General features: G+C 39.5%; 1 protein-coding gene across 2 annotated transcripts in view; it reads left to right on the top strand.

The window, feature by feature from the left end:
- LOC100029348 (kinesin-like protein KIF19) overlaps window positions 1-23172 on the top strand; it is a 123851-nt gene that overhangs the window by 80674 nt on the left and 20005 nt on the right. For both annotated transcript variants that reach the window (XM_056806488.1, XM_056806487.1), the window contains exons 14-17: window positions 5180-5301; window positions 8834-8970; window positions 15888-15996; window positions 19660-20082. In XM_056806488.1, coding sequence (XP_056662466.1) covers window positions 5180-5301; window positions 8834-8970; window positions 15888-15996; window positions 19660-20082 — 791 coding nt within the window. The remainder of the gene's footprint in view (window positions 1-5179; window positions 5302-8833; window positions 8971-15887; window positions 15997-19659; window positions 20083-23172) is intronic.

The raw sequence follows: 23172 nt of genomic DNA, 5'->3' as shown, positions 1-23172 counted from the left end.
AGAGGTCATTGGTAACTCTTAAAAATTGTTGCTATCACCTGGGGATAGATGAATTACACTTAGAGGGAACAATGACAATCTATATAGGATGAAAAAACAAGACATAAATAGGTATATAGATATATGCATGCATAAATACATATACATGTGTGTATATATATATGTACATATATAAATGTATATATATGTATATATATACACACACATATATATACACACAACCAGAACTAAAAAAAAAAGGCTTATACCAAAAGAAATAGGAAAAGAAACAAATGGGGGTAAATTGATATGTCACAAAGTAGCTCATGGCAGGAGGGGGGAGAACATCAGTACACTGGAAGGGTAAAGAGGTTGGAGATAGGAAATACTCGACTCTTACGTGCTTTGAAACTGATGCAAAGAGGGAAGAACAATCAAACCCATTAGGGCAGAGAATATATTTGCGCCCTATAGGGGAGTACAAGGGTAAAAAAACGGACTGGTGGGGAGGGAAGCAGTACAAGGGAGGAAGAGGGTGGGGAGGGAATTTTAAAAAGACTACAGGGGAAAATAAGGGGGGGAATAAGAATGGAGGGGGGTAGAAAGGGAAGAAAATAAGGGTGGGAACTAGGGGGACTGATTATAAACAAACATTGGTGTAGAAGGAAATAGTGAAAGAAGAAAAGGCAGGACCAGGAGTAGAAATCAAAATGCTGAGAAATACACAGCTAGTAATCATAACTCTGAATGTGAATGGAATGAATTCACCCATAAAACGCAAGCGAATAGCAGAGTGGATTAGAATCCCAAACCCTACCATATACTGTCTGCAGGAAACACACATGAGGAAGATAGATACGCATAGGGTGAAAGTAAGATGATGGAGCCAAATCTATTGGGCGTCAACTGATAAAAAGAAGGCAGGAGTTGCAATCATGATATCTGATAAAGCCAAAGTAAAAATAAATCTAGTTAAAAGAGATAGTGAAAGTAACTACATCCTGATAAAAGGCAGTACAGATAATGAGGAAATATCTGTACTCAATATGTATGCACCAAATGGCATAGCATCCAAATTTCTAAAGGAGAAGTTAGAGGTGTTCAAGGAAGAAATAGACAGAAAAACTATTCTAGTGGGAGATCTGAACCTTCCTCTATCCGAGCTAGATAAATCAAACCAAACAATAAATATGAAAGAGATGAGAGAAGCAAATGAAATCTTAGAAAAATGAGAGTTAGTAGACATGTGGCAAAAAATAAATAGGGACAAAAAGGAATACACCGTCTTTTCAGCAGCACATGGTACATTCACAAAAATTAACATGTATTAGGGCACAAAAACATTGCAAACAAGTACAAAAGGGCAGAAATAATAAATGCAACCTTCTTAGACCACAATACAATGAAAATAATAATTAGTAAGGGAACATGGAGAGATAAATAAAAAATTAATTGGAAATTAAAACAATATGATTCTCCAAAACCGGCTAGTTAAAGAACCAATTGTAGAAACAATCAATAACTTCATTGAAGAAAATGACAATGGTGAGACATCCTTTCAAAACCTATGGGATACATCCAAAGCAGTACTCAGGGGGTAATTTATATCCTTAAGTTCATATATAAACAAATTAAGAAGGGCATAGGTCAGTGAATTGGGAATGGAAATTAAAAAACTAGAAAGTGAACAAATTAATCCTCAGATGAAGACTAAATTAGATATCCTAAAAAAATCAAAGGAGAAATCATTAAAATTGAAAGTCAAAGAACTATTGATTTAATAAATAAGACGAAGCTGGTACTTTGAAAAAACAAATAAAATAGACAAAGTACTAGTCATTCTAATGAAAAAAAGAAAGAAACAAACCAATTGACGGTATCCAAGATGAAAAGGAAAACCCCCACCTCTAATGAAGAGGAAATTAAGGCAATCATTAAAAACTACTATGCCCAATTATATGGCAACAAATATGTTAATCTAGGTGATATGGATGAATACTTACAAAAATATAAATTGTCTAGACTAAAAGAGGAAGAAATAAATTACCTAAACAACCCCATATCAGAAAAAGAAATTGAACAAGCCATCATAGAACTTCCTAAGAAAAAATCCCCAAGTCCAGATGGATTCACAAATGAATTCGATGAAACATTCAAAGAACAACTAATTCCAATATTATACATATTATTTAACAGAAAAAGCCAAGAAGGGGTTTTACCAAATTCTTTTTATGACACAAACATGGGACTGATCCCAAAGCCACACAGATTAAAAACAGAGAAAGAAAACTATAGGCCAATCTCCCTAATGAATATAGATGCAAAAATCTTAACTTCAAATCTTAACTTCAAAAAGACTCCAGCAAGTCATCACAAGGGTTATCCACTATGATCAGGTAGGGTTCATACTAGGAATGCAAGGATGGTTCACTATTAGGAAAACCATCCAGTTAATTGACCATATTAACAAGCAAACTGACAAAAAAATCACATGATTATCTCAATAGATGCAGAAAAACTTTTGATAAAATAAAACACCCATTCCTATTGAAAATACTAGAAAGCATAGGAATAGAAGGGCCATTCCAAAAAATTATATATATATGTATATATATATGTATATATATATATATATATATATATTTAAAACCATCAATAAACACTATCTGCAATGGGGATAAACTCGAAGTCTTCCCAATAAGATCAGGAGTAAAACAAGGATGTCCATTATCACCTTTACTATTTAATATTGTACTAGATACACTAGTAGTAGCAACTAGAGAAGAAAAAGTAATTGAATGTATGAAAAATGGTAATGCAGAGACCAAGCTGTCACTCTTTGCTGATGATATGATGATTTACTTAAAGAATCCTAGAGAACCAACCAAAAATCTAGTCGAAATAATCAACAACTTTAGCAAAGTTGCAGGATATAAGAAAACCCGCATAAGTCATCAGCATTTCTATATATCTCAAACACAGCTCAGCAGCAAGAATTAAAAAGAGAAATTCCATTTAAAGTCACCCGAGACAATTAAAATACTTAGGAACCTATCTGACAAAACAAACACAGGAACTATATGAACACAACTACAAAACACTCTCCACACAATTAAAACTAGATCTAAACAATTGGAAAAACTTTGATTGCTCATGGGTGGGACGAGCTAACATATTAAAAATGACCATCCTACCCAAACTTATCTATCTATTTATTGCCATAGCCATTGAACTTCCAAAAAACTTTTTTCCTGAATTAGAGAAAACCATTACAAAGTTCATTTGGAAGAACAAAGGATCAAGGATATCTAGGAAAATAATGGAAAAAAAATACAAAGGAAAGTGGCCTTGCAGTCCCAGACCTCAAACTATATTATAAAGCAGTGGTCATGAAAACAATTTGGTACTGGCTAAGAGACAGAATGGAGGATCAGTGGAATAGACTTGGGGATAAATTACCTCAGGAAGTCTATGACAAACCCCAAAGCCCCAGCTTTTGGTACAAAAATCCACTATTTGATTAAAACTGCTGGGAAGGGGCAGCTGGGTAGCTCAGTGGATTGAGAACCAGGCCTAGAGATGGGAGGTCCTAGGTTCAAATCCAGCCTCAGCCACTTCCTAGCTGTGTCACTTGACCCCCATTGCCTAGCCCTTACCACTCTTCTGCCTTGGAGCCAATACACAGTATTGACTCCAAGACAGAAGGTAAGGGTTTAAAAAAAAAACTGCTGGGAAAATTGGAAGACAGTGTTGGAGAGATTAGGTTTGGATCAACACCTCACAGCCTACACCAGGATAAATTCAGAATGGGTGAATGACCTGAACATATAGAAGGAAACTATAAGTAAATTAGGTGAACACAGAATAGTATACATGTCAGAACTTTGGGAAGGGAAAGGTTTTAAAACCAAGCAAGACTTAGAAAGAGTCACAAAATGTAAATAAATAATTTTGACTACATCAAAATAAAAAGGTTTTGTACAAACAAAACCAATGTAACTAAAATTAGAAGGGAAGCAACAATTGGGAAACCATCTTCATAACAAAAGCCTCTGACAAAGGTCTAATTACTCAAATTTATAAAGAGTTAAACCAGTTGCACAAAAAAATCAAGCCATTCGGAAATGAATAGGCAGTTTTCAGTTAAAGAAATCAAAACTATTAATAAGCACATGAAAAAGTGTTCTAAATCTCTTATAATCAGAGATGAAAATGAAACCAACTCTGAGGTATCACCTCACACCTAGCCGATTGGCCAACATGACAGCAAAGGTAAGTAATGAATGCTGGAGGGGATGTGGCAAAGTAGGAACACTAATTCATTGCTGTTGGAGTTGTGAATTGATCCAACCATTCTGGAGGGCAATCTGGGACTATGCCCAAAGGGCAATAAAAGACTGTCTAGATTTTATCCAGCCATAGCACTGCTTGGTTTGTACCCTAAAGAGATAATAAGGAAAAAGACTTGTACAAGAATATTCATAGCTGCGCTCTTTGTGGTGGCCAAAAATTGGAAAATGAGGGGATGCCCTTCAATCGGGGAATGGCTGAACAAATTATGGTATATGTTTGTGATGGAATACTATTGTGCTAAAAGGAATAATAAGGTGGAGGAATTCCATGGAGACTGGAACAACCTCCAGGAAGTAATGCAGAATGAAAGGAGCAGAACCAGGAGAACATTGTACACAGAGACTGAGACACTGTGGTACAAGCGAACGTAATGGACTTCTCCATTAATGACTTTACAAGGTCCCTGAACAATCTGCAGGGATCTATGAGAAAAAAAAAAAAACCTATCCTCAAGGTGAGGACAAACTCAAAACATCGAGGAAAAGCAACTGCTTGACTACAGGGGTGGAGGGGACATGACTGAGGAGAGACTCTAAATGAGCACCCTAATGCAAATACCAACAACAAGGAAATGGGTTCGGAGCAAGGACACATGTGATACCCAGTGGACTTGCGCGATCACTAGAGGAGGGGTGGCGGGAGGAGGGGGGGGGAAGAAAATGATCTATATTTTCAATTAATAATGTATGGAAATAACCAAATAAAATAATGTAAAAAAAAAGACATGCTCATCTTCGATTAGCTTATAATCTTATCAGAGGATATTCATAGGATGGATGCTTTGATTTTTTTTCTTTTTGATTTATGTCTTATTGGAATATGTTTGCATTTTTGGAATGTGATGAAGGTAATTGGATCCCTGTTGCAGAGCCATTGGAAAAGCGTTATCGACTATACTCTCAAGAATTAGAGGAGGGGACCCTAAATCGTCTACTTCTGCTCCATTCAGTGATGTTTAACTCACTCAGGGTAAGACTGGCTCACTTTTTTTAATATCTGGCTCACTCTTGTCTTAGAAACATGTAGAGCTACAGATATAGCTCCGGTAGTTCAGAGGATGGAGAGATTAGCATGCAGAACTTGAGAGAGGGGTCCTGCTCAGTTAGGGATGGTCATATCCTTTAGGGACAAAGTAAGTGTCTTGATAACAGACTGTCATAGCTTTCTTTATATCTCCAGTGCTAAGCAGAGCTCCTAGAACATAGTAGGAGTTCATTAAGAGTGCATTGAAACTTAAGAGAAAAATGATAGTCAGGAACACATGTCTAAAGCACCTTTTTTTTCTTTCAGAGAATGCTAATGAAGTTCCCCTTACGTGTAACTTCCTTCTAGACTCTGAGAGCTGGTGCTTTCTAGAGTCTAGAGACAGCTTTTCTCTCTGGTGCAAATTATCATACTTCTTAAAATTACTTCCTTCACAGAGTAACTATGTTTGTTTCCTTCCTTCCTCCCCCCCTCCCTCAGTCCTTCCCTCCCTCCCTCCCTTCCTTCCTTCCTTCCTTCCTTCCTTCCTTCCTTCCTTCCTTCCTTCCTTCCTTCCTTCCTTCCTTCCTTCCTTCCTTCCTTCCTTCCTTCCTTCCTTCCTTCCTTCCTTCCTTCCTTCCTTCCTTCCTTCCTTCCTCCCTCCCTCCCTCCCTCCTTTCCTTCCTTCCTTCCTTCCTTCCTTCCTTCCTTCCTTCCTTCCTTCCTTCCTTCCTTCCTTCCTTCCTTCCTTCCTTCCTTCCTTCCTTCCTTCCTTCCTTCCTTCCTTCCTTCCTTCCTTCCTTCCTTCCTTCCTTCCTTCCTTCCTTCCTTCCTTCCCTTATCTTCTATCTTAGTATAAGTTCTAAGTCAGAAGAGTGGTAAGAGCTAGGCATCTGGGGTTAAGTGACTTGCCCAGGGCCATACAACTAGAAAGTATCTACCTAGCTGCCTTGTCCTTTTTTCTGTACATATATTTGTCCTTAGTTTGTCCTCTAGATACATTGTTGGCTAATGGTCCAGGTCTCTCTGATAACATGGTCACTGAAGGGGGAAGGGGGAAGGGAAAGGAGGAAGGGGGAGAGAGAGAGAGAGAGAGAGAGAGAGAGAGAGAGAGAGAGAGAGAGAGAGAGAGAGAGAGAGAGAGAGAGAGAGAGAGAGAGAGAGAGAGAGAGAGAGAGAGAGAGATAGGGAGGGAAGGAAGGGAGGAAAAGAGGGAAAGGGAGAGGGGAAAAGAGGGATAGAGGGAAGAGGGAAAGAGGAAGAAGAGGAGAGAATGCTTTCCAAGAGCAATTTTCTCTCATGGGCTAGATTGCAGCAGAAAATCTGATGTTTTTGAGCTCAAAATTGGACTTGCTACTCTTTTTGTCTGTAGCTCAAGATGTTTCTCCTATGTGGCATCGTATGCTTTCATCCAATGGCCCAAAGTGTTATGAGTCGTTCAGGTTGATTTAGAGTTTGTCCACACATTGTGATGAGATTATAGGAAAATTCCTTATTATCTAATTGACTCTGCTTATTGATTGGTAGCAAATAAGTTTCTGTGCCTTCTGTGATTTCATTAATAGGAGTGTCTGTGGAAGCATTCACCTTTGCACATAGACACAATAAAAACAAAAGAAATCCAAGGCAGTTAACCATAAGGTAGTTGGAGGAGGAAGGTCACTTACTAGTAATTAGGGAATCTGGAAAGTCCTCATAGAGAAGTGGTGATTTGTTTTGAATGAAGACAAAAAGCAAGGAGAAAGTGGACTTTGGGCATGGGAGAGAGTCAGTGAAAAGGCCTAGAGTGGTGACTCAGTGGATTGAGAGCCAGGTCTAGAGATTGGAGGTCCTGGGTTCAAATCTAGTCTCAGACACTTCCTAAATGTGTGGTCCTGGGCAAGTCACTTTACCCCCATTACCTATCCCTTACCACTTTTCTGCTTTGGAACCAATACATGGTATTGATTCTAAGGCATAAGGTAAGGGTTTAAAACAAACAAAGAAACAAATAAAAATAAAAGGAATGGACCACCCAAAACTGATGGGTGTGGTGGGTTTTTATAGGGTTCTTGTCTTGGTCCAGTAGGATTAGGCATTGTGGGAAGGGAGCAAGGAACCTTGATTGGAGTGATGGGAAATGGTCTTTGTAGCATACCAGGCATGGAAGTATGGTTGATGTATTAAATACTTGATCAGAGCAGTTAATGATCAATGTATAGGCAAGAGAATTACTGGGCCTAAACCACAAAGGCTTAGCCCTCACCTTGTCAAACCTCATTCCTCTGAAAAGCACATGATCTTGTCATTATCTATGCTACCAATGAGAATCAACTATGCTTCCTTATGTATTCATTCATCCTCACAATCCACAATAAAGCCTGGGGTGAGCTTGTGGTTCTTCCTCTTGTTTCCTGCAACCTTGGAACTCTCCCTGATCTCTTTCTGTTGATCTTTCCTGGGGCCACTCTTTGCCACATGCTTTCTATCTTGGAATTTTTACTTCCCCGTGTCAGCATATTTCTCACATTTTCCTTTAATTATCTTTCCAAGGAGAATGTCATCAAGGATTCATGCCATCCCTTACTAAAAATTGACTTGTCTGTGTCTCTTATTTATCACCCATTTTCTCAGACTCCTTGCTCCTTCTCGAGCCCAAACCCACTAAGGAAAATTCTTTTTGTTTCAGTCGCTGGACGTCTGTTATAGTCTTGATTCATGTTAGTTGGGATGAAGGAAGACTCTTGGAGAACTGTCAACTAGTTGATATTTAAACTCCAGCTTATGGGTTTGGGGCCATAACTACTGGGCTTACTTTTTTTATTTTTAAACCCTCACCTTCCATCTTAGAATCAATACTGTATATTGATTGTAAAGCAGAAGAGCTGTAAGGGCTAGGCAATGGGGGTGAAGTACTTACCCAGAGTTACAAAATTAAGAAGTCTCAGGACAAATTTGAACCTAGGACCTCTGGTCTTGAGGCCCGGTTCTCTGTCCACTGAGCCACTCAGCTGCCCCCAAACTTGCTTTTACTGAACTACTCAAGGGTTTTAAACTTTCCCAGGGTTGGTTGCTTTGTTTTTTGGTAGGTGTGAGCCTGACTACATGTGTTAAAGGCTAAATGGCCACAGGTGCCCAGGCTAGTTGGGTTGCTGTAGGGTTGATTAGAACACTAAAAAAGGCTGCTGGTCTGAACCATGTACTTCAGGAGAAGTCCATCACCTGGTCGAGGTTCAGAAAGCTTCCTTTGACAAAGGGCACTCCATCAACAAGTGCCTTCTTCTGTGACAAGCAGAGTGGAGAAGCTGGGGAAATGGATAATCTGTGCAAGTCCCAGCTGATTGAACCCCTTCTGCTGAGCCTCTCTTCCTTCCCTCAGTGGCCAGAAAAAGCTCAGCTGAAAGCAAGCCATAAACCTTAATGAGGAAGCTGTTCAGTGGGTTGATTTCCAAAGGTGCTTCATTAGGATAGAAGGAAGGACTTCCCCAGGAGGTACCTGAACTAAATAGTCCATACTGTGTCCACACCTGATCTTACCCAGCTCTCTTTGTGGTCCTAGGATGGCTGTGATCTGAATATAGCTCAACAGGCAGACCTGCATAAGGAGGATACCAGCAGAGACCAGCTTGACAATAGGAAAGACCTTCCTTGGGGAGCAAAATTTGAACTTCCACCTATCGTCATAGAGCCAGACAGGTAATGGAGAGATTTCTATCATTTCCATTGTCAGGGACCATAGCCTAAGAGGGATGTCCAATAATAATTCCTTTCTTGGCTTCTATTTTTAATATTAAAGGGATTTCTGAACCCCAGAATGAATATTTTTTCCTTTAGATGTTAATTATATTATTTTAAAATGTTAATTCTATTCATAGATGCCAGTCAAGTTATTTCTACCAGTCCTGAAGCTATTTAATTTCTGGATCCCTTATCTAGAGCAGAGGTTCTTCACCTGGGGTCCATGAACTTGATTAAAAAAAATAATCCTGACCTTCCTTCTTAGACTCAATACAGTGTATTGGTTTCAAGGCAGAAAGAGTGGTAAGGGCTAGGCAGTCAGTGAGGGTTAAGTGACTTGCCCAGGGTCACCCAGCTGAGAAGAGTCAGAGGCTAGTTTTGAACCCAGGACCTCTCATTTTATGAACTTCAGCTTTAAAAAAATATTTTGACATTCCATTTTTCAATTGTTTATTTGGGCTTAGGTTTCATCAGATTACTCACAAAAATGAACAATATGGAACTATGTTTTACATGATAATACATGTATAACCCAGTTTAAATTTCCTGTCAGCACAGGAAGAGGGAAGGGAAGGGAGGGAGGGAGGGAGATAAATTCAATCATCTAACTTAGGAAAACTTATGTGGAAATTTGTTATAGTATGTAATTGGTAATAAATAAATAAAAAAACATCTTGACAACTTTGTTTTATTAAAATTGGCTTTCCTTATAACTTTGTGTGTTTTATGCCTTTAAAAATATTATTTTGGGGGCAGCTGGGTTGCTCAGTGGATTGAGAGCCAGGCCTAGAGACAGAGGGTCCCAGGTTCAAATTTGGCTTCAGTTAACCCCCATTGCCTAGCCCTTATAACTCTTCTGCCTTGGAACCAAAACACAGTATTGATTCTAAGGCAGAAGGTAAGGGTTTAAAAAAAAAAAAAAATATATATATATATATATATATATATATGTGTGTGTGTGTGTGTGTGTGTGTGTGTGTGTGTGTGTGTGTATACACAAAAAAGATGAAGAATTCCTGATTTAGAGGGTTGGTGAAGGACCTAGTCTACTCTCACCATTTTTATAGGTCAGCTACAAAGTATCTTGAGCAGTGGCTCCCCAGTGGACTAGACTTTCAATAGCCAAAAGATGATCATGTTTAAAAGACTCAGATGTGACTCTCAGTCACAGCTACAACCATAAATGGGAGTTGTGGCATTTGAGGCAAATTCTGTTGCTGGAAAGGGTTAGAAGGAAGTTGAGACCAGTGAGCCCCGTCATTGCTGCCGATCCTGGAAATGTTGCGTGGGGTTGGTTACTGGGCCAGGCAGTCCACACATAGTCCATGGCCTGGCCAAATCTCTGAGGTTTTCTGAAGAGATCTCATCAACAGCCCCAAGGAAGCCACTGTCTACTGTGGCACGATCAAATTCCAGGGAATGATGAAGTCATCATTACTGCCTTTTGTGAAGTTTCTACAATTTCTGTTTGTTCAAAATTGAATCTACTTCTGAATACAGAGGTTGAGGGGACATGACAGAGGATAGACTCTAAATGAACACTCTAATGCAAATACTATTAACAAAGCAATGGGTTCAAATCAAGAAAACATCTAATGCCCAGTGGACTTACGCGTCGGCTATGGGGGGGGGGGGAGGAAAAGAAAATGATCTATGTCTTTAACAAATAATGCTTGGAAATTATCAAATAAAATATATTTTTAAAAAATTGAATCTACTGGAAACAGTGGCAGCTGGGTAGTTCAATGGATAGAACCAAGAAGACTCATCTACCTGAATTCAAATCTGGCCTTAGACACTTACTAGCATATGACCCTGAGTTGAGTCAGTTCACTCTGTTTGCCTCAGTTTCCTCATCTGTCAAATGAGCTGGAGAAGGAAATGGCGAACCACTCCACGATCTTTGCCCAGCCCCAAATGGGGTCACAAACTGTCAGATATTACTGAACAAGAGTAGGAACAAATGATAGAAAGGAAAATGTTGCCACAGGATCATAACAAAATAAAACTAATGATACATTGTATTTGTGATAACTATTGTACACTTTCCAAAGTGCTTTTCTATATACTATCTTATTGCATATTGCATGAGTTCGTATTGTAAGACCAGTGTGACACTTTATTGTTTGTTATGGGCACTGGATACCCTTGGGTTTGGGAAGGATACCTTTGCAAGCATGCAAGACTCCAAAACTTATCTTAAAACAAAAAAGAGATTTATTAACTTAGATACTTGTTGAGAGCGGCCAGGATGATGGCAAGGTGGAACAACAGCAAGATGGGGAGCAGTTCCTTGGGAGCACAGCATGAAAGGAAAGGCTGTTCCCCCATGGGGACAGCATGGATGGAAAGGCTGTCCCTCCGATGACATCAGTTCTGGGGATTATATACTCTTTAGCTGCTATGTCCTGGTGTGGACCTATAGAGTGTTAGTCTCTCAGGCACTTGGTGGGGTGAGGTGGTCAGCTAACTTGGGCCTGCCTGGAGGCATAAAGATTCATCTCTTTGTCCATCTTAAATCTAAAGGACAAAAGAGGGTAAACATCTCAGGAGCCTAGGTGGGGTCATTGGGTGTTTCTAGGTTAAGAGTCACAAGGATGCAAAAGCAAGGGAATTTTCCTGGTAATAGTTGGCCTGGGTTTCTGGGGCACAGTGACTATGTCATGTTGAATGTTATGAGTGGTCTTAAGTTACCATCCTTAAATATTTCCATGTTTGCAATCCCAGAGGATGGCTCTACTTAGACTCTTTGTAATAGTTGCCTGATTCCACTGTCTCATGTCTCTTCTCTGGTCTATTCTTTATGCTGAAGCCAAGTGATTTTCCTGAAGAACAAATTTCAAAAACTAAAGATTAAAAATAAAAAGGAACAAATGGACTGAACAAGTACATCCCCTGACCCGAGGAACTCCTTTACCTCTAAGATCAAATACAAAGTCTTCGGTTTCATATTCAAAGTCCTTTACAATGTATGTCCAACCTACTTCTTCTCATCCTTAAACAATATTCCCTTTCTCACATTTTACATTTTAGCCACTCTGGCCTTTTTGGAGCTAATTCTTGTAGGTGACACTCTGTCACTTGTCTAGTACTGTGTCCAGTACCCATGCCAGGGATGTGCTTCTTCAAGTCTCCTCTGTCTATTGGGATTCCCTACTTGCTTTCAAAACTTAGCTCAGGCTAAACCTTTAAATGAAGTCTTCCCTGATCTGCCTTCTCTCGCTTGCTAATGTATCTCCTCTCCTTATTACTTTGTATATATTTTGTGTATATGCTACATATACTTTTGTGGGCACTTCTTGTTTTCTTTGGTAGATATTTCCTTTCTATCTTTGCATCCCTGTAGGCCTAGTAGTGCTTGGTACATAGTAGGTGCTTAATGAACACTTAAAAAAATTGATTAATTAGTTTGTTACATTAAAATTCCCAAGGGGACAGTGAAGTGGTTCAGTGGATGGAGAGTCATGTCTAGAGACAGGAGGTCCAGGGTTCAAATCTGGCCTCAGATACTTCATAGCTGTGTGACTCTGGGCAAGTCACTTAACCTCCATTGCCTAGCCCTTACTGCTCTTCTGCCTTAGAACCAATACCCACTATTGATTCTAAGACAGAAAGTAAAGGTTTTAAAAAAAATCCCAGGTATTTACCTCCCTTTCCTGGAGGGGAATTTGACAAAAAAAGATAATAATAAATCTATATGTAAACTATGTCTTGTTTGTTTCTATTTATCAGTTCTTTCTCTGGAGGTAGATGTATACAAGTCATTCTGCAAACATTAATTTCTGTTGCTGTATATAAATGTTTTCTTGATTTTTGTTTCTTTCTCTATTCATAATTTCATGCAGGCAGATTTTTCCATGTTTTTTTTTTTTTAATTTACTTGCAAAGATGGCTTCAGTAAAACCTGGAAAGATCTACATGAACTGATGCAGAATGAAATGAGCAAAACCAGGGAAACATTGTATACAATATGAGCAATATTGTATGATGATCGACTGTAAAAGGCTTAGTTATTCTCTGCAATACAATGATCCAAGATAGTTCTGAAGGACTTGTGATGTGTAATAAGCAATGTTTAAAAAACTTTTCAAGTGAGGTGTGCATCCCTTCAAAAGCCACCTTCTCAAGTGACTAGTAAGTTCCTCACTATTTGCCTCTAAACCCATAATTGATTGAGCCATTTCAGAGAGTTGATTGATCTATAAATGAAGCTGGATGTTCCCCTTTATTTTGCATGAGTTTATCAACCCTTGCCCATGCATTAGGCTTCAAGCAACAGAGCTTAATAGCCTGGAGCAAGTCTTCCCTACATTTCCTTAAGTAGGTCATGCTTGTGGGATTTGTAAAATCAAGGTCATTCCTTTGCTCCTGTCAACATGGAATTTAGGAATTCCAGACTTGTTAGCTAGTGAGCTCTGATGAACCCCAAGTTTCAGGACTAGCTTATAGCTTGGAGACCCCCAAAACTTGTACTTGTTCTGTTTTCCGAGGGGAATCTAACCTGAAGGGAATCCCAAATTAGAAGTTTCAGACTGCGTGGGGGACCCTCTGGGGAATGACAATCCTAGTTGGGTGAGACTAAGCATATGCAGACCCTTCTCTTACACCCTAACCTCTAGCTATGACTCCTTTCCCAAGCTTGATTGTATCCTGTCAGTGTAGTTTGACCGCTCCCATTTTCTTTGTAGCTATAGTGATGTCAATCATCTTTCCTTGTCCTTGGACTCCCCAAATGGTATACAGGTTCCCCAAGTTCTTGTGTTCCTCAGAGTCCATCCTGAGTCGATGTCACTCCCAGGGGTCAGTGTCCAGGGCATCCAGGCTCTGTGCAATCTTGGGGAGCAGTTCTGTTGTCACAACTTAGTAGTACTAACCCCTTTTCCCTTGATTAAAGAGTGATTTTGACTAATAGTTTTGCGTTTTTTTTGTTTTTTTTTTTTGTGACACTCCTCTGGGGGCCAACTAGGCGGGTTGTTTTCTTACCTGGTCTTTTCAATGAATTGATTATGCGCATGGGGACTGCACAGTTCAGACAAGAGAAATTCTTCATCTTGGAAATCTGGATCTCTGGTCCTGAAAGTGCATTTGAGTTCTTTCTGAGTCTTAACAGGTTGATCAATACATTTTGGAACCCATTTCTTCAAGGAATCAAGCTCTGAAAACTGTCTATGGGCTTTTGATTGTAACACACTAGTCGTACTTGATAATTAATTTAGTGGCATCCTTTAGTGGAAAAATTTTTTCAGGTTCACTATCAGACTTAGTGTCCTTGTCACTGTCATTTCCCTTTGCAGTAACCTTTGTTTTCTTTGCCTTTCTCTTTCTCTTTGGGTGCACTATCTGTCTGGTCATTGTTCTTGTCCTTAATCTAGTATAGCTCTTTAGCCTTGATCAATTCCTCAAACATGTTCTTAATAACATTTTTCAAGTTAGTATCCACCACCATTATCTGTGCTGCCTTTTGGGGGATTACAAGTCTATTGATATTCTTCAAATAGGTCAGAGTCTGTAAAGCTGCCATAGAAATGATGTAAACTTGAGTCAAAATCTGTCCGAGTATAGTTTTAGTTTGAAATGGCAACTGGAGTATGACAATTATGGCGTTGCCAAGAGAATCCAGAGAATCAAAAATCATGGTGGTCATTTTTCTATAGAGGATGTTATAGACCCAAAATCCAATATGGCTGCAAGCACAGCAGCTCCACAGAGCACTAGTTTAAACATTTTTTCTGTTGTTTCTTAGGGATTGTAAAGTGATCAGTCTTTTAGGGGTGACAAACTGTAATAGATGCTATTGGAGGGTATATTTGATGGATACTAGATAACTAATGGATCAGGTTCCATTAATCTTCTTTTTGCCTACCCTCCACCCTTGTATACCTCCCTTCCTCCCCTTCTCCAATCTCCCTTCCTCCCTTCTTCTTCTGTTAAGTTTCCCCTTCCCCCTTCTTCTTCAGCCTCCTTCTAAGTCACTCAGGGTGAGCTATGATGTTTCAGAGGAAGTAATCATTTCTCTTCTTTATCTCAAGTAAGGGTTTATTGGGGAAAACAGGAAAGCTAGAGGATAAGGTAAGAGGGTTGGGAATTCCCTATTATCTATAGTGAGTGTTAGGTTGGAGGATATTGAGCAAAATGGCAATTCAGTGACTACTATGAAACAGAGCCAGTCAGAGATATAAGGACTATTGTCCTTCTGCCTTCAAATCAGCCAAGCCACCTCCAATTTGATTATCCCAAGGCCCAGAAATGAACCCAGCTCCTTCCTTCAGAGTCACCACCATCAGCCCAAGATCTCAAAACCAGTCCCCATTGTCTTGGCTCCAAGCTGCTTTTCCTGGGAATATTCCAAATAGAATTTTCCTTTGATTCACAGCAGACCCATCTCCAGCTTCTGTCCTTTGCATGCATGCCTCTTCCACAGATGAAAAATGCTATCCACCTCCAGAGGAAGAACTGATGGAGTCTGAATACAGATACTACTTGGCATACTACTTTTCATTTCATTTTATGTTATTTGTGTATGTTTCTTTTGGTGGTGTGGGTTTTATATGAGTATTCTCTCACAACATAAGCAATGTGAAAATATATTTTGCATGATCATACATGTATAGCCCTGATCAAATTGCTTGCTATCTCAAGAAGGAGGAAAGGAGAAAAGGAGACACTATAGATCTCAAAGTTTCAGAAAATGTATGTGGAAAATTGCTATTGCTTGTCACTGGGAAAGACAAATTTTTAAAAATTAACCTGAAAAGACTAATTAAAACGAATACTTGTTGATTGATTGATATTTATCTTTTCCCCTTTCCTTTAAAAAGACTCTGTCCATAGACATGTAGTATGACTTCCATTTATATATGCTTTTGTGTTTCTAGTGAAGGTTACAAGTCATCAAAAGTCACTCCATCTAAAAAACCAGGAAAGAGAGATTCTCTTCTTACTCCCACTTCTTTTCGCCTTCTGATAACTCCTCCGGTTCATGAGGTTGGTATCTCTATCTCCAGGCTCCATGCAGGTCACATTTAGAACCAGTAGAGGAGGGAGTGAGGAATAAATTCTTTGAAGGGAGTCTCTCACTAGCTCTTTGGATAAATAGCAGTCAGATATGCCTGTGGGGCAGAGACTACTTAGTGAGTTGATGCTATTGGATGCCCAGGGAAAGATGAAGTAATTATGAAATAATATTTTCATAGTTAATAATCCATTTAATCACAGTGATATTTCCCCATGAAATAGGATACCATCAAACTACCAGAGTATTCCAGCCAAGCAGAACTTGTATGGTGTCATAGACAAAGACAGTAGAGCAAGCTGTTCTGATGTCAGAGGCTCTAGGAAAGAGCTGAGCTTTCAAAAAAAAATCTTTAAAAAAAAAGCTGATTTTTCAACAACAAAAAAAGAACAAAGCCTTTTTATAGGATCTTGGATTCAGAGTTAGGAATGACCTTAGAGGATGTCTAGCCCTACCCTTTCATTTTACAGGTGAAGAAACTGAATCCAAGAGATAAAATGACTTGCCTATGATCATGTGGGCAGCAAGGCAGCACAGTGGATAGAGCAGCAGGCTCGGAGTCAGGAAGACTCATTTCCATGAGTTTAATCTGGTCTCAGTCTCTGTCTCACTGTGCGACTCTGGACAAGTTACAGGGCAAGTTATCGTGTTTGCCTCATTTTCCTCATCTATAAAATGAGTTGGAGAAGGAAATGGCAAATCACTTCAGTATCTTTTTTTTTTTTAACTAGGCAATGGAGGTTAAGTGACTTGCCCAGGGCCACACAGCTGGGAAGTGTCTGAGGCCAGCTTTGAACCTAGGACCTCCTGTCTCCAAGCCTGGCTTTCAAACCACTGAGCCACCCAGCTGCCCCCTTCAGTATCTTTTCAAAGAAAACCAATAATGGGGTCACACAAGTGAAAAATGGTGGAACAACAACTAAAATGATCACTTAGGGGCAGCTAGATGGTACAGTGCATAGGACATCAGACTTAGAATCAGGAAGATCTGAATTCAAAACCAACCTCAGATATTTACTAGCTGTGTGACTCTGGGCAAGTCACTCAGTCCCTGTTTCTCTCAGTTCCTCATCTGTCAAAAAGTGATACATTGGAGAAGGAAAGGGCATACAACTCCAGAATCTTTGCCTAGAAAACCCATGGGGTCATATCAAGTCAGACATGACTAAACTATTGAGCAACAACAAAAAGGATCATTATGGGGGGCAGCTAGATGGCTCCTAGACCTAGAAATAGGAGGTTCTGGGTTCAAATCTGATCTTAGATACTTCCTATTTGACCCTGGCCAAGAGATTTAAGCCTTATTGTTCTTCTGCCTTAGAAGCAATACAGAGTATTGATTCAAAGATAGACAGAAAGGGTTTGGAAAAAAAAAAGTTATCAAGTGTAGGGGCAGGATTCAAACTCAGTTTCTTTGACACACCATCCACCATTTTCCCCACTATACCACATTGAATCTTACTCTAGACCTAGACATAACTTTGGGAGAAGTCATATGATTTAAGTTTAATGAAGGGCAACTGGCTGACACTAGCTCTTTGTCTATGTCTTTGGTACATAATAGGATTTAATAAATAGCATTTTCATTGATTGACCAATCCAAAAGAAGGCTAACACTGAAGACAAAGGACTGAATTTATAATTGCTGAGAGTAATAGAGCTTTGAAAGTCAATCAACAATCCATGGGATTTTTATGCTCTAGTAATTTTTACATTTTAGTAAGCATGAGGGCACAGGGTAGACTGGAAACCAGGTAAAGTGTTGGTTCGAAGAGAGAGAAACAATTGTATGTAAGATAATTAGCTATTCTAAAATCAGTGGTAGATCTTACATTGCATAGTTCAAGGTATCAGGGTAGCTAGGCTGTCAAAAACAAAACAAAGCAATACTGTATGTTTCCATAATTCCTTTTTTTTAAATAACTCCTTACCTTCCTTCTTAGAATCAATATTGTGTATGTTCTAAGACAAGCGAGAAGGGCTATACAATGAGAATCAAGTGACTTGTCCAGGGACATGCTAGTAAGTGTCAGAGATCAGATTTGAACCCAGGACTTCCTGCCCGCAGACTGGCTCTCAATCCTCTGAGCCACCCAGATGTCCCCATGTTCCCATAATTCCTTGAGGCAGCTAGGTTACACAATGGCTTGAACTCTGGACCTGGACTCAAGAGAATCAGTATTCATACCTTACTTATTAGCTATGTGACCTCAGGCAAGTCACTTAACTTCTATTTGCCTCTGTTTCCTTAACTGTAAAATGGGGATAATAATAACATGAATCTCCCTTAGCACATAGTAGGCATTTAATAAACAATTAGCCCCTTGTTTCCTTCCTCTTGAAAACAAAGTTAATTCGGGTGAAGCTATGCTTTGTATTTTGAATGGTCCTTATTCGATTACTAAGGATATATAGGTACTTAAGCAAAGATAGCACTTGGTTTAAGTACTGCCACTATATTTATTAACTACGTGACTAGGCAATTTTCTAAGACCATTAATTGTAGAGAAGATGCCAACCTGCATTGCTAGAAGGAATTTCCTTCTCTAGAGCTTTTTTGAGACCCATATACCCAGCTCCTAGAACAGAGGTTCTTAACCTGGAGTCTACAGATAGATTGGGGGGCAGCATTCTATCAACTTGAATGGATAAAATGGCATTATTATTTTTTTATTATTTTTTGGTTTTCTTTGGAATCCTATTTATTTTATTTTAAACAATTTACTGATAGTAATAGAGCTTGAAAGCCAACCAACAGTCCATGGGATTTTTATAACCTTGTAATTTTAGCACTGGAATTACAAGGTAGACTGGGAACCAGGCAATATATTGGTTTGTAGGAAAGGGAAGCAACTATTTGTGTGGAAGGGAATTAACCTCATTTAAAATGGATAATAGTTTTTACATTGCACTTGTATATTATATAGTGCATGATATTATATTACATATCAGCATTTATTTTATTTTTTCATATCCCTTACCTTCTGTCTTTGTATCTATTCTAAGACAGAAGAGCAAGAAGGGCTGGGCAAATGGAGTTAAGTGACTTGGTCAGGATCACACAACTAAGAAGTGTCTGAGAGTAGATTTGAACTTGGGTCCTCTTGTCTCCAGGCCTGGTGCTCCCACCACTGTACTTTCTAACTATCCCAGCATATCAACATTTAAAAACATTATTTGGGGGCAGCTGAGTGGCTCAGTGGATTGAGAGGTCCTAGGTTCAAATCTGATCTCAGACACTTCCTAGCTGGGTGGCCCTGGGCAAGTCACTTAACCCCCATTGCCCAGCTTTTACATCTCTTCTGCATTGGAATCAATACATAGTATTGATTCTAACATGGAAGGTAAAAAAGGGTTTAAAAAACAAAACATTATTTTGAGAATCAGTCTATATAGATTTTAGCAGACTGCCCAATGGATTCATGACCCAGAAAAGATGATTTCCTGTTCCAGAATCATAGACTTAAAATGCATTAGAACCAGGAAAGACTTTAAAGATCATTTAGTCTAAAGCAGTCATTTTAGAGTGAGGAAACTGGGACCTGCCCAGGTTGGGTAATGACCTCTTTGAAGTTACTTATTAGTCAAAACAATGCCGAGTCATTTGGTAAGTCTTCTGTGGTGTTTCTTTCCAGAAAGCCAGTTCTCTCAGCATGAAAAAGATGGTCTCCAAGTTGTGTTCTCCCACCAATCTGGATTTAAGCATGAAGAAATCAAGTGAGGATGTATCTGCTACCTCACTGAGTGCAGAGGCCTTGAAAGAGATGGCCGTGAGCACAAAGAGCATCTCTCTGATTGCGGCCAGCAGGCGTTCCAAGACCCATGACCCTGAAGGTGGAAGCAGCCTCTCTACAGTGCATTCCCTGGATGAGGGGGCATCGGAGCCAAAGTACTGGAAGCCCAGCCTTACTCCTGATCTGTCAGAGTCTCAGAGGAAAGCCGAGGCTGACAGGAGGCAATTGTATTCTAGTCCTAGGAGGGGAAGACAGAGAAACAGCTCCTTGGAGAGGAAAGCCAAGAAGAAAAGACCCCCCTCCGGAATTAGAAATGCCCAAATGGTAAGTGTTGAATGGCTGGATTTTTAAAGCCCTTTAGGAGAAGAAACTAAGGTCCAAAGAGTTGGGCCAGAGAGCTTTCTGTGTTCCCTACTGATTCCCATTTCTAGATCACTTAAGGCTTACAAAGTACCTTCTTCACAACAACCTACAGGTGGGTTGTGGTGTTGTCCTTTGTACTCAAAGAGGACCAAAATGACCTTACTAGTCATATCTTTTGACTTGAGCTTAACTTGGATGGCTATGCAGCTGAATGGCACAAACTCATCAGCCTCACTATCTTGTCCAGAATCATTGATCTCCAGTGGCAGGACAAAAGTCAGGACAATTGGTGATGGCCCAGGATGCAGGGGATGACTTTGGCTTCTTTGCTGTCTGACCAAGTTCTAAGCACTCCACAGTTTCTGCTTCCACCGCCTTTGTGGCCCATCTGCTGAGATGGTTGCCCAGAGTGTGGCCATGGCTGCTGAGTATGCTATAGCTTCTTAGAGCCACAGGTGAGACAACTGGGTGGTGGGTAGACATCAAAGGAGAAAAGTCCTCACACCAGAGGTCTCAGTCTTCCCTGAATACTCTGTATTGTGGTGAGAGAGTGGAGGGTAGCCATAGCAATAGTGAAAGGAATGCTGAATTAGGGATCCAGGAACTGGAGTTCAAATCTTGTTTCTGCCACTTATTATTCATCACCCTGGACTAATTATTTAACCTCGCCAGATCTCAGTTTCCTCTTCTATTAAAGTAAAGCTTCTCAGTCCTGCGAGAAGCCTTAAGGTAGGAAGATAGAAAAGGGATAGAAGTTCTGAATGCCGCGAAGGGCATGAGGGCATCCAATTCGAGATGTCAATAATGAGTCAGAGATCAGTTATTATTAATATTTAGGAGCTGCAGCCAAGCCCCGATCAATGCACATCACTGGGAGGCTATATTCCATCCAGAGATCCCAATTTAACACTCCACAGGTCAGAGGATGATATAGCTCAGCTAGGAGAATGAATAGAGACTAATAGAGAGAATTAGAGAATGCTAGGTATTAGCATTGGAAAAGAAAGAGACACCTGGCTGAAGGCCAGGCCTCAGGTAGAGATAGAGGGGAGAGAGAAAGGTGGAAAGACAGTGTTGAGCAAACCTGTGAGATCTCCAAGAAAGGAGCTGGCCACGGCTTCCCTATTTACTCTCTCTGATACGCAAATGAACTCAATACATATTGATACGTTACATAGTGCCTCAATACATATTGATGAGTTACATAGTGTATTGCCATTGGATAATTGCAAATTATGACAAGGTAAAGGTGGAGTTTTTATCCTCAGGTGAGTGAGACAAAGGGAAGCAAGGTTTAGTGCCCTAACAATCCTTGCTTCTCAATTATACATATGGGCTGGACTGCTACATAAAGCTTAAAACAAACCAAGACATTGGGGACATCCTGGTTTTAATAGCTGCCAGTTGTGTTCTGTCAAATTAAAATCTTTGTGGCCCCATATGGGCACTTTTCTTAGCCAAGATACCTGAGTGGTTTATCATGTCCTTCTCTAGTAGATTAAGACAAATACAGGTTAAATAACTTTCCCAAGATCACATAGCTAGTGAGTAGCTGAGGATCGATTTTAACTCTGGTCTTCCTGACTCCTGGTTCATGGAGATATCTACTGAGCCCCAAGTTGCCCTCAAGGCAAAGAGAGGTTAAGTGAGTATCTGTATTGTTGTGGTTCAGTTGTGTCCTACTCTTCATGACCCTATTTAGGGATTTTCTTGGCAAAGATACTAAAGGAGTTTGCCATTTCCTCCTCTAGTTCATTTTACAGATGAGGAAACTGAGGCAAATAGGATTAAGTGACTTGCCCAGGGTCACACAAATTGTAAGTATCTGAAGTCAGATTTTAATTCATATTTTTCTGACACCAGGCCCCAAACTCTATCCACTGTGCCATCTAGAAAATCATTGAACCTTTGTTTCCTTGTCTCTAAAATGGGAATAATAACATTAACATTAGGATCATAGAGTTAGAACTTAGAAGAGCTTTAGAAGTCAGCTAGTCCTTTTCTCTCATTTTATAAGGTGACATGGTTAGTAAGTAGCAGAGGTGGAATTTAGTAAATTAAGTTGAAAACACCAAAATTTTGGGACCTTTTATCAGAAATAGGGTCTGAACTTAGTTAATTAACATTTAACAAGTACCTACTATGTGCCAGGTACTGTGCTAACCACTGGAGATATGACAAAAGAATAAAGACAGCCACTTCCCTGTAGGAGCTTATAATCTAAAAGGGGAGATAAAATGAAAACAATGTTGTGTAAACAAGCTACACATAGGACAAGTTGGAAATCTGCATTTCTGAACTTGGAGTCCGGTGTCTTTTCTATGCTGCCTACAGATCCAAAGTTTGTAACTTGGGGACTAGAAATCTTTTCTTTTTCTTTGTTGATTAATTGATAACAGTTTTCCTCCACAAATTGAAGACTAAATTAAAAATCACAGATGTTCAAATTAGATAGTACCTTCCAGATGAGCTAATTCAAGCTCTTCATTTTACAGATGGGAAAACCAAGGTATATTTTACAAAATTTTAATGCTGTGGTTTTTTACATTCCATTTATTTCCAAATATTTACCTTCACTCTCCCTTACCCAGGGAGCCTTGTAATAATTAAGAAAGAAAAGAACCGGAACAAAATTGTCAACATATTGACCAAGACTGAAACTGTATGCAGTTTCCATACCTGTTAAGTCCCCTACCTCTACAAAGAAGCATTGTGTAATTTCTAACTACAGGAATGCAAATAAGGGAAACTAAGTCTCCAAGCCACAAAGAAATAGGTTTATTGTAAGAGGACTGGTCTCACAATAAAGTCAGACTTCTGATCAAGACCAAAAGACCCAGAGCACTGTGAGAGATCTTCCTATATATCCCAAAGAATATCACAACTTATGAAATCATCCAAGACAGTGATAAAAATAGAGAGATGGGGATGGTTAAAGTAATCAGGAAATACTTCTCATTGGTAGAAGAAGTTACTTGATAGACAAGGCAGGAGTGGGGGAGCCTGAACCCTACTTTCTAAGTCTGATGATGTCAAAGATGACTAGGGTAA

Source organism: Monodelphis domestica, chromosome 7, assembly GCF_027887165.1.
Source record: "Monodelphis domestica isolate mMonDom1 chromosome 7, mMonDom1.pri, whole genome shotgun sequence".
NCBI classification, from domain to species: Eukaryota; Metazoa; Chordata; class Mammalia; order Didelphimorphia; family Didelphidae; genus Monodelphis; species Monodelphis domestica.
Note: the sequence above shows the minus strand (reverse complement) of the source record. Positions and strands in the feature narration are given on the sequence as shown.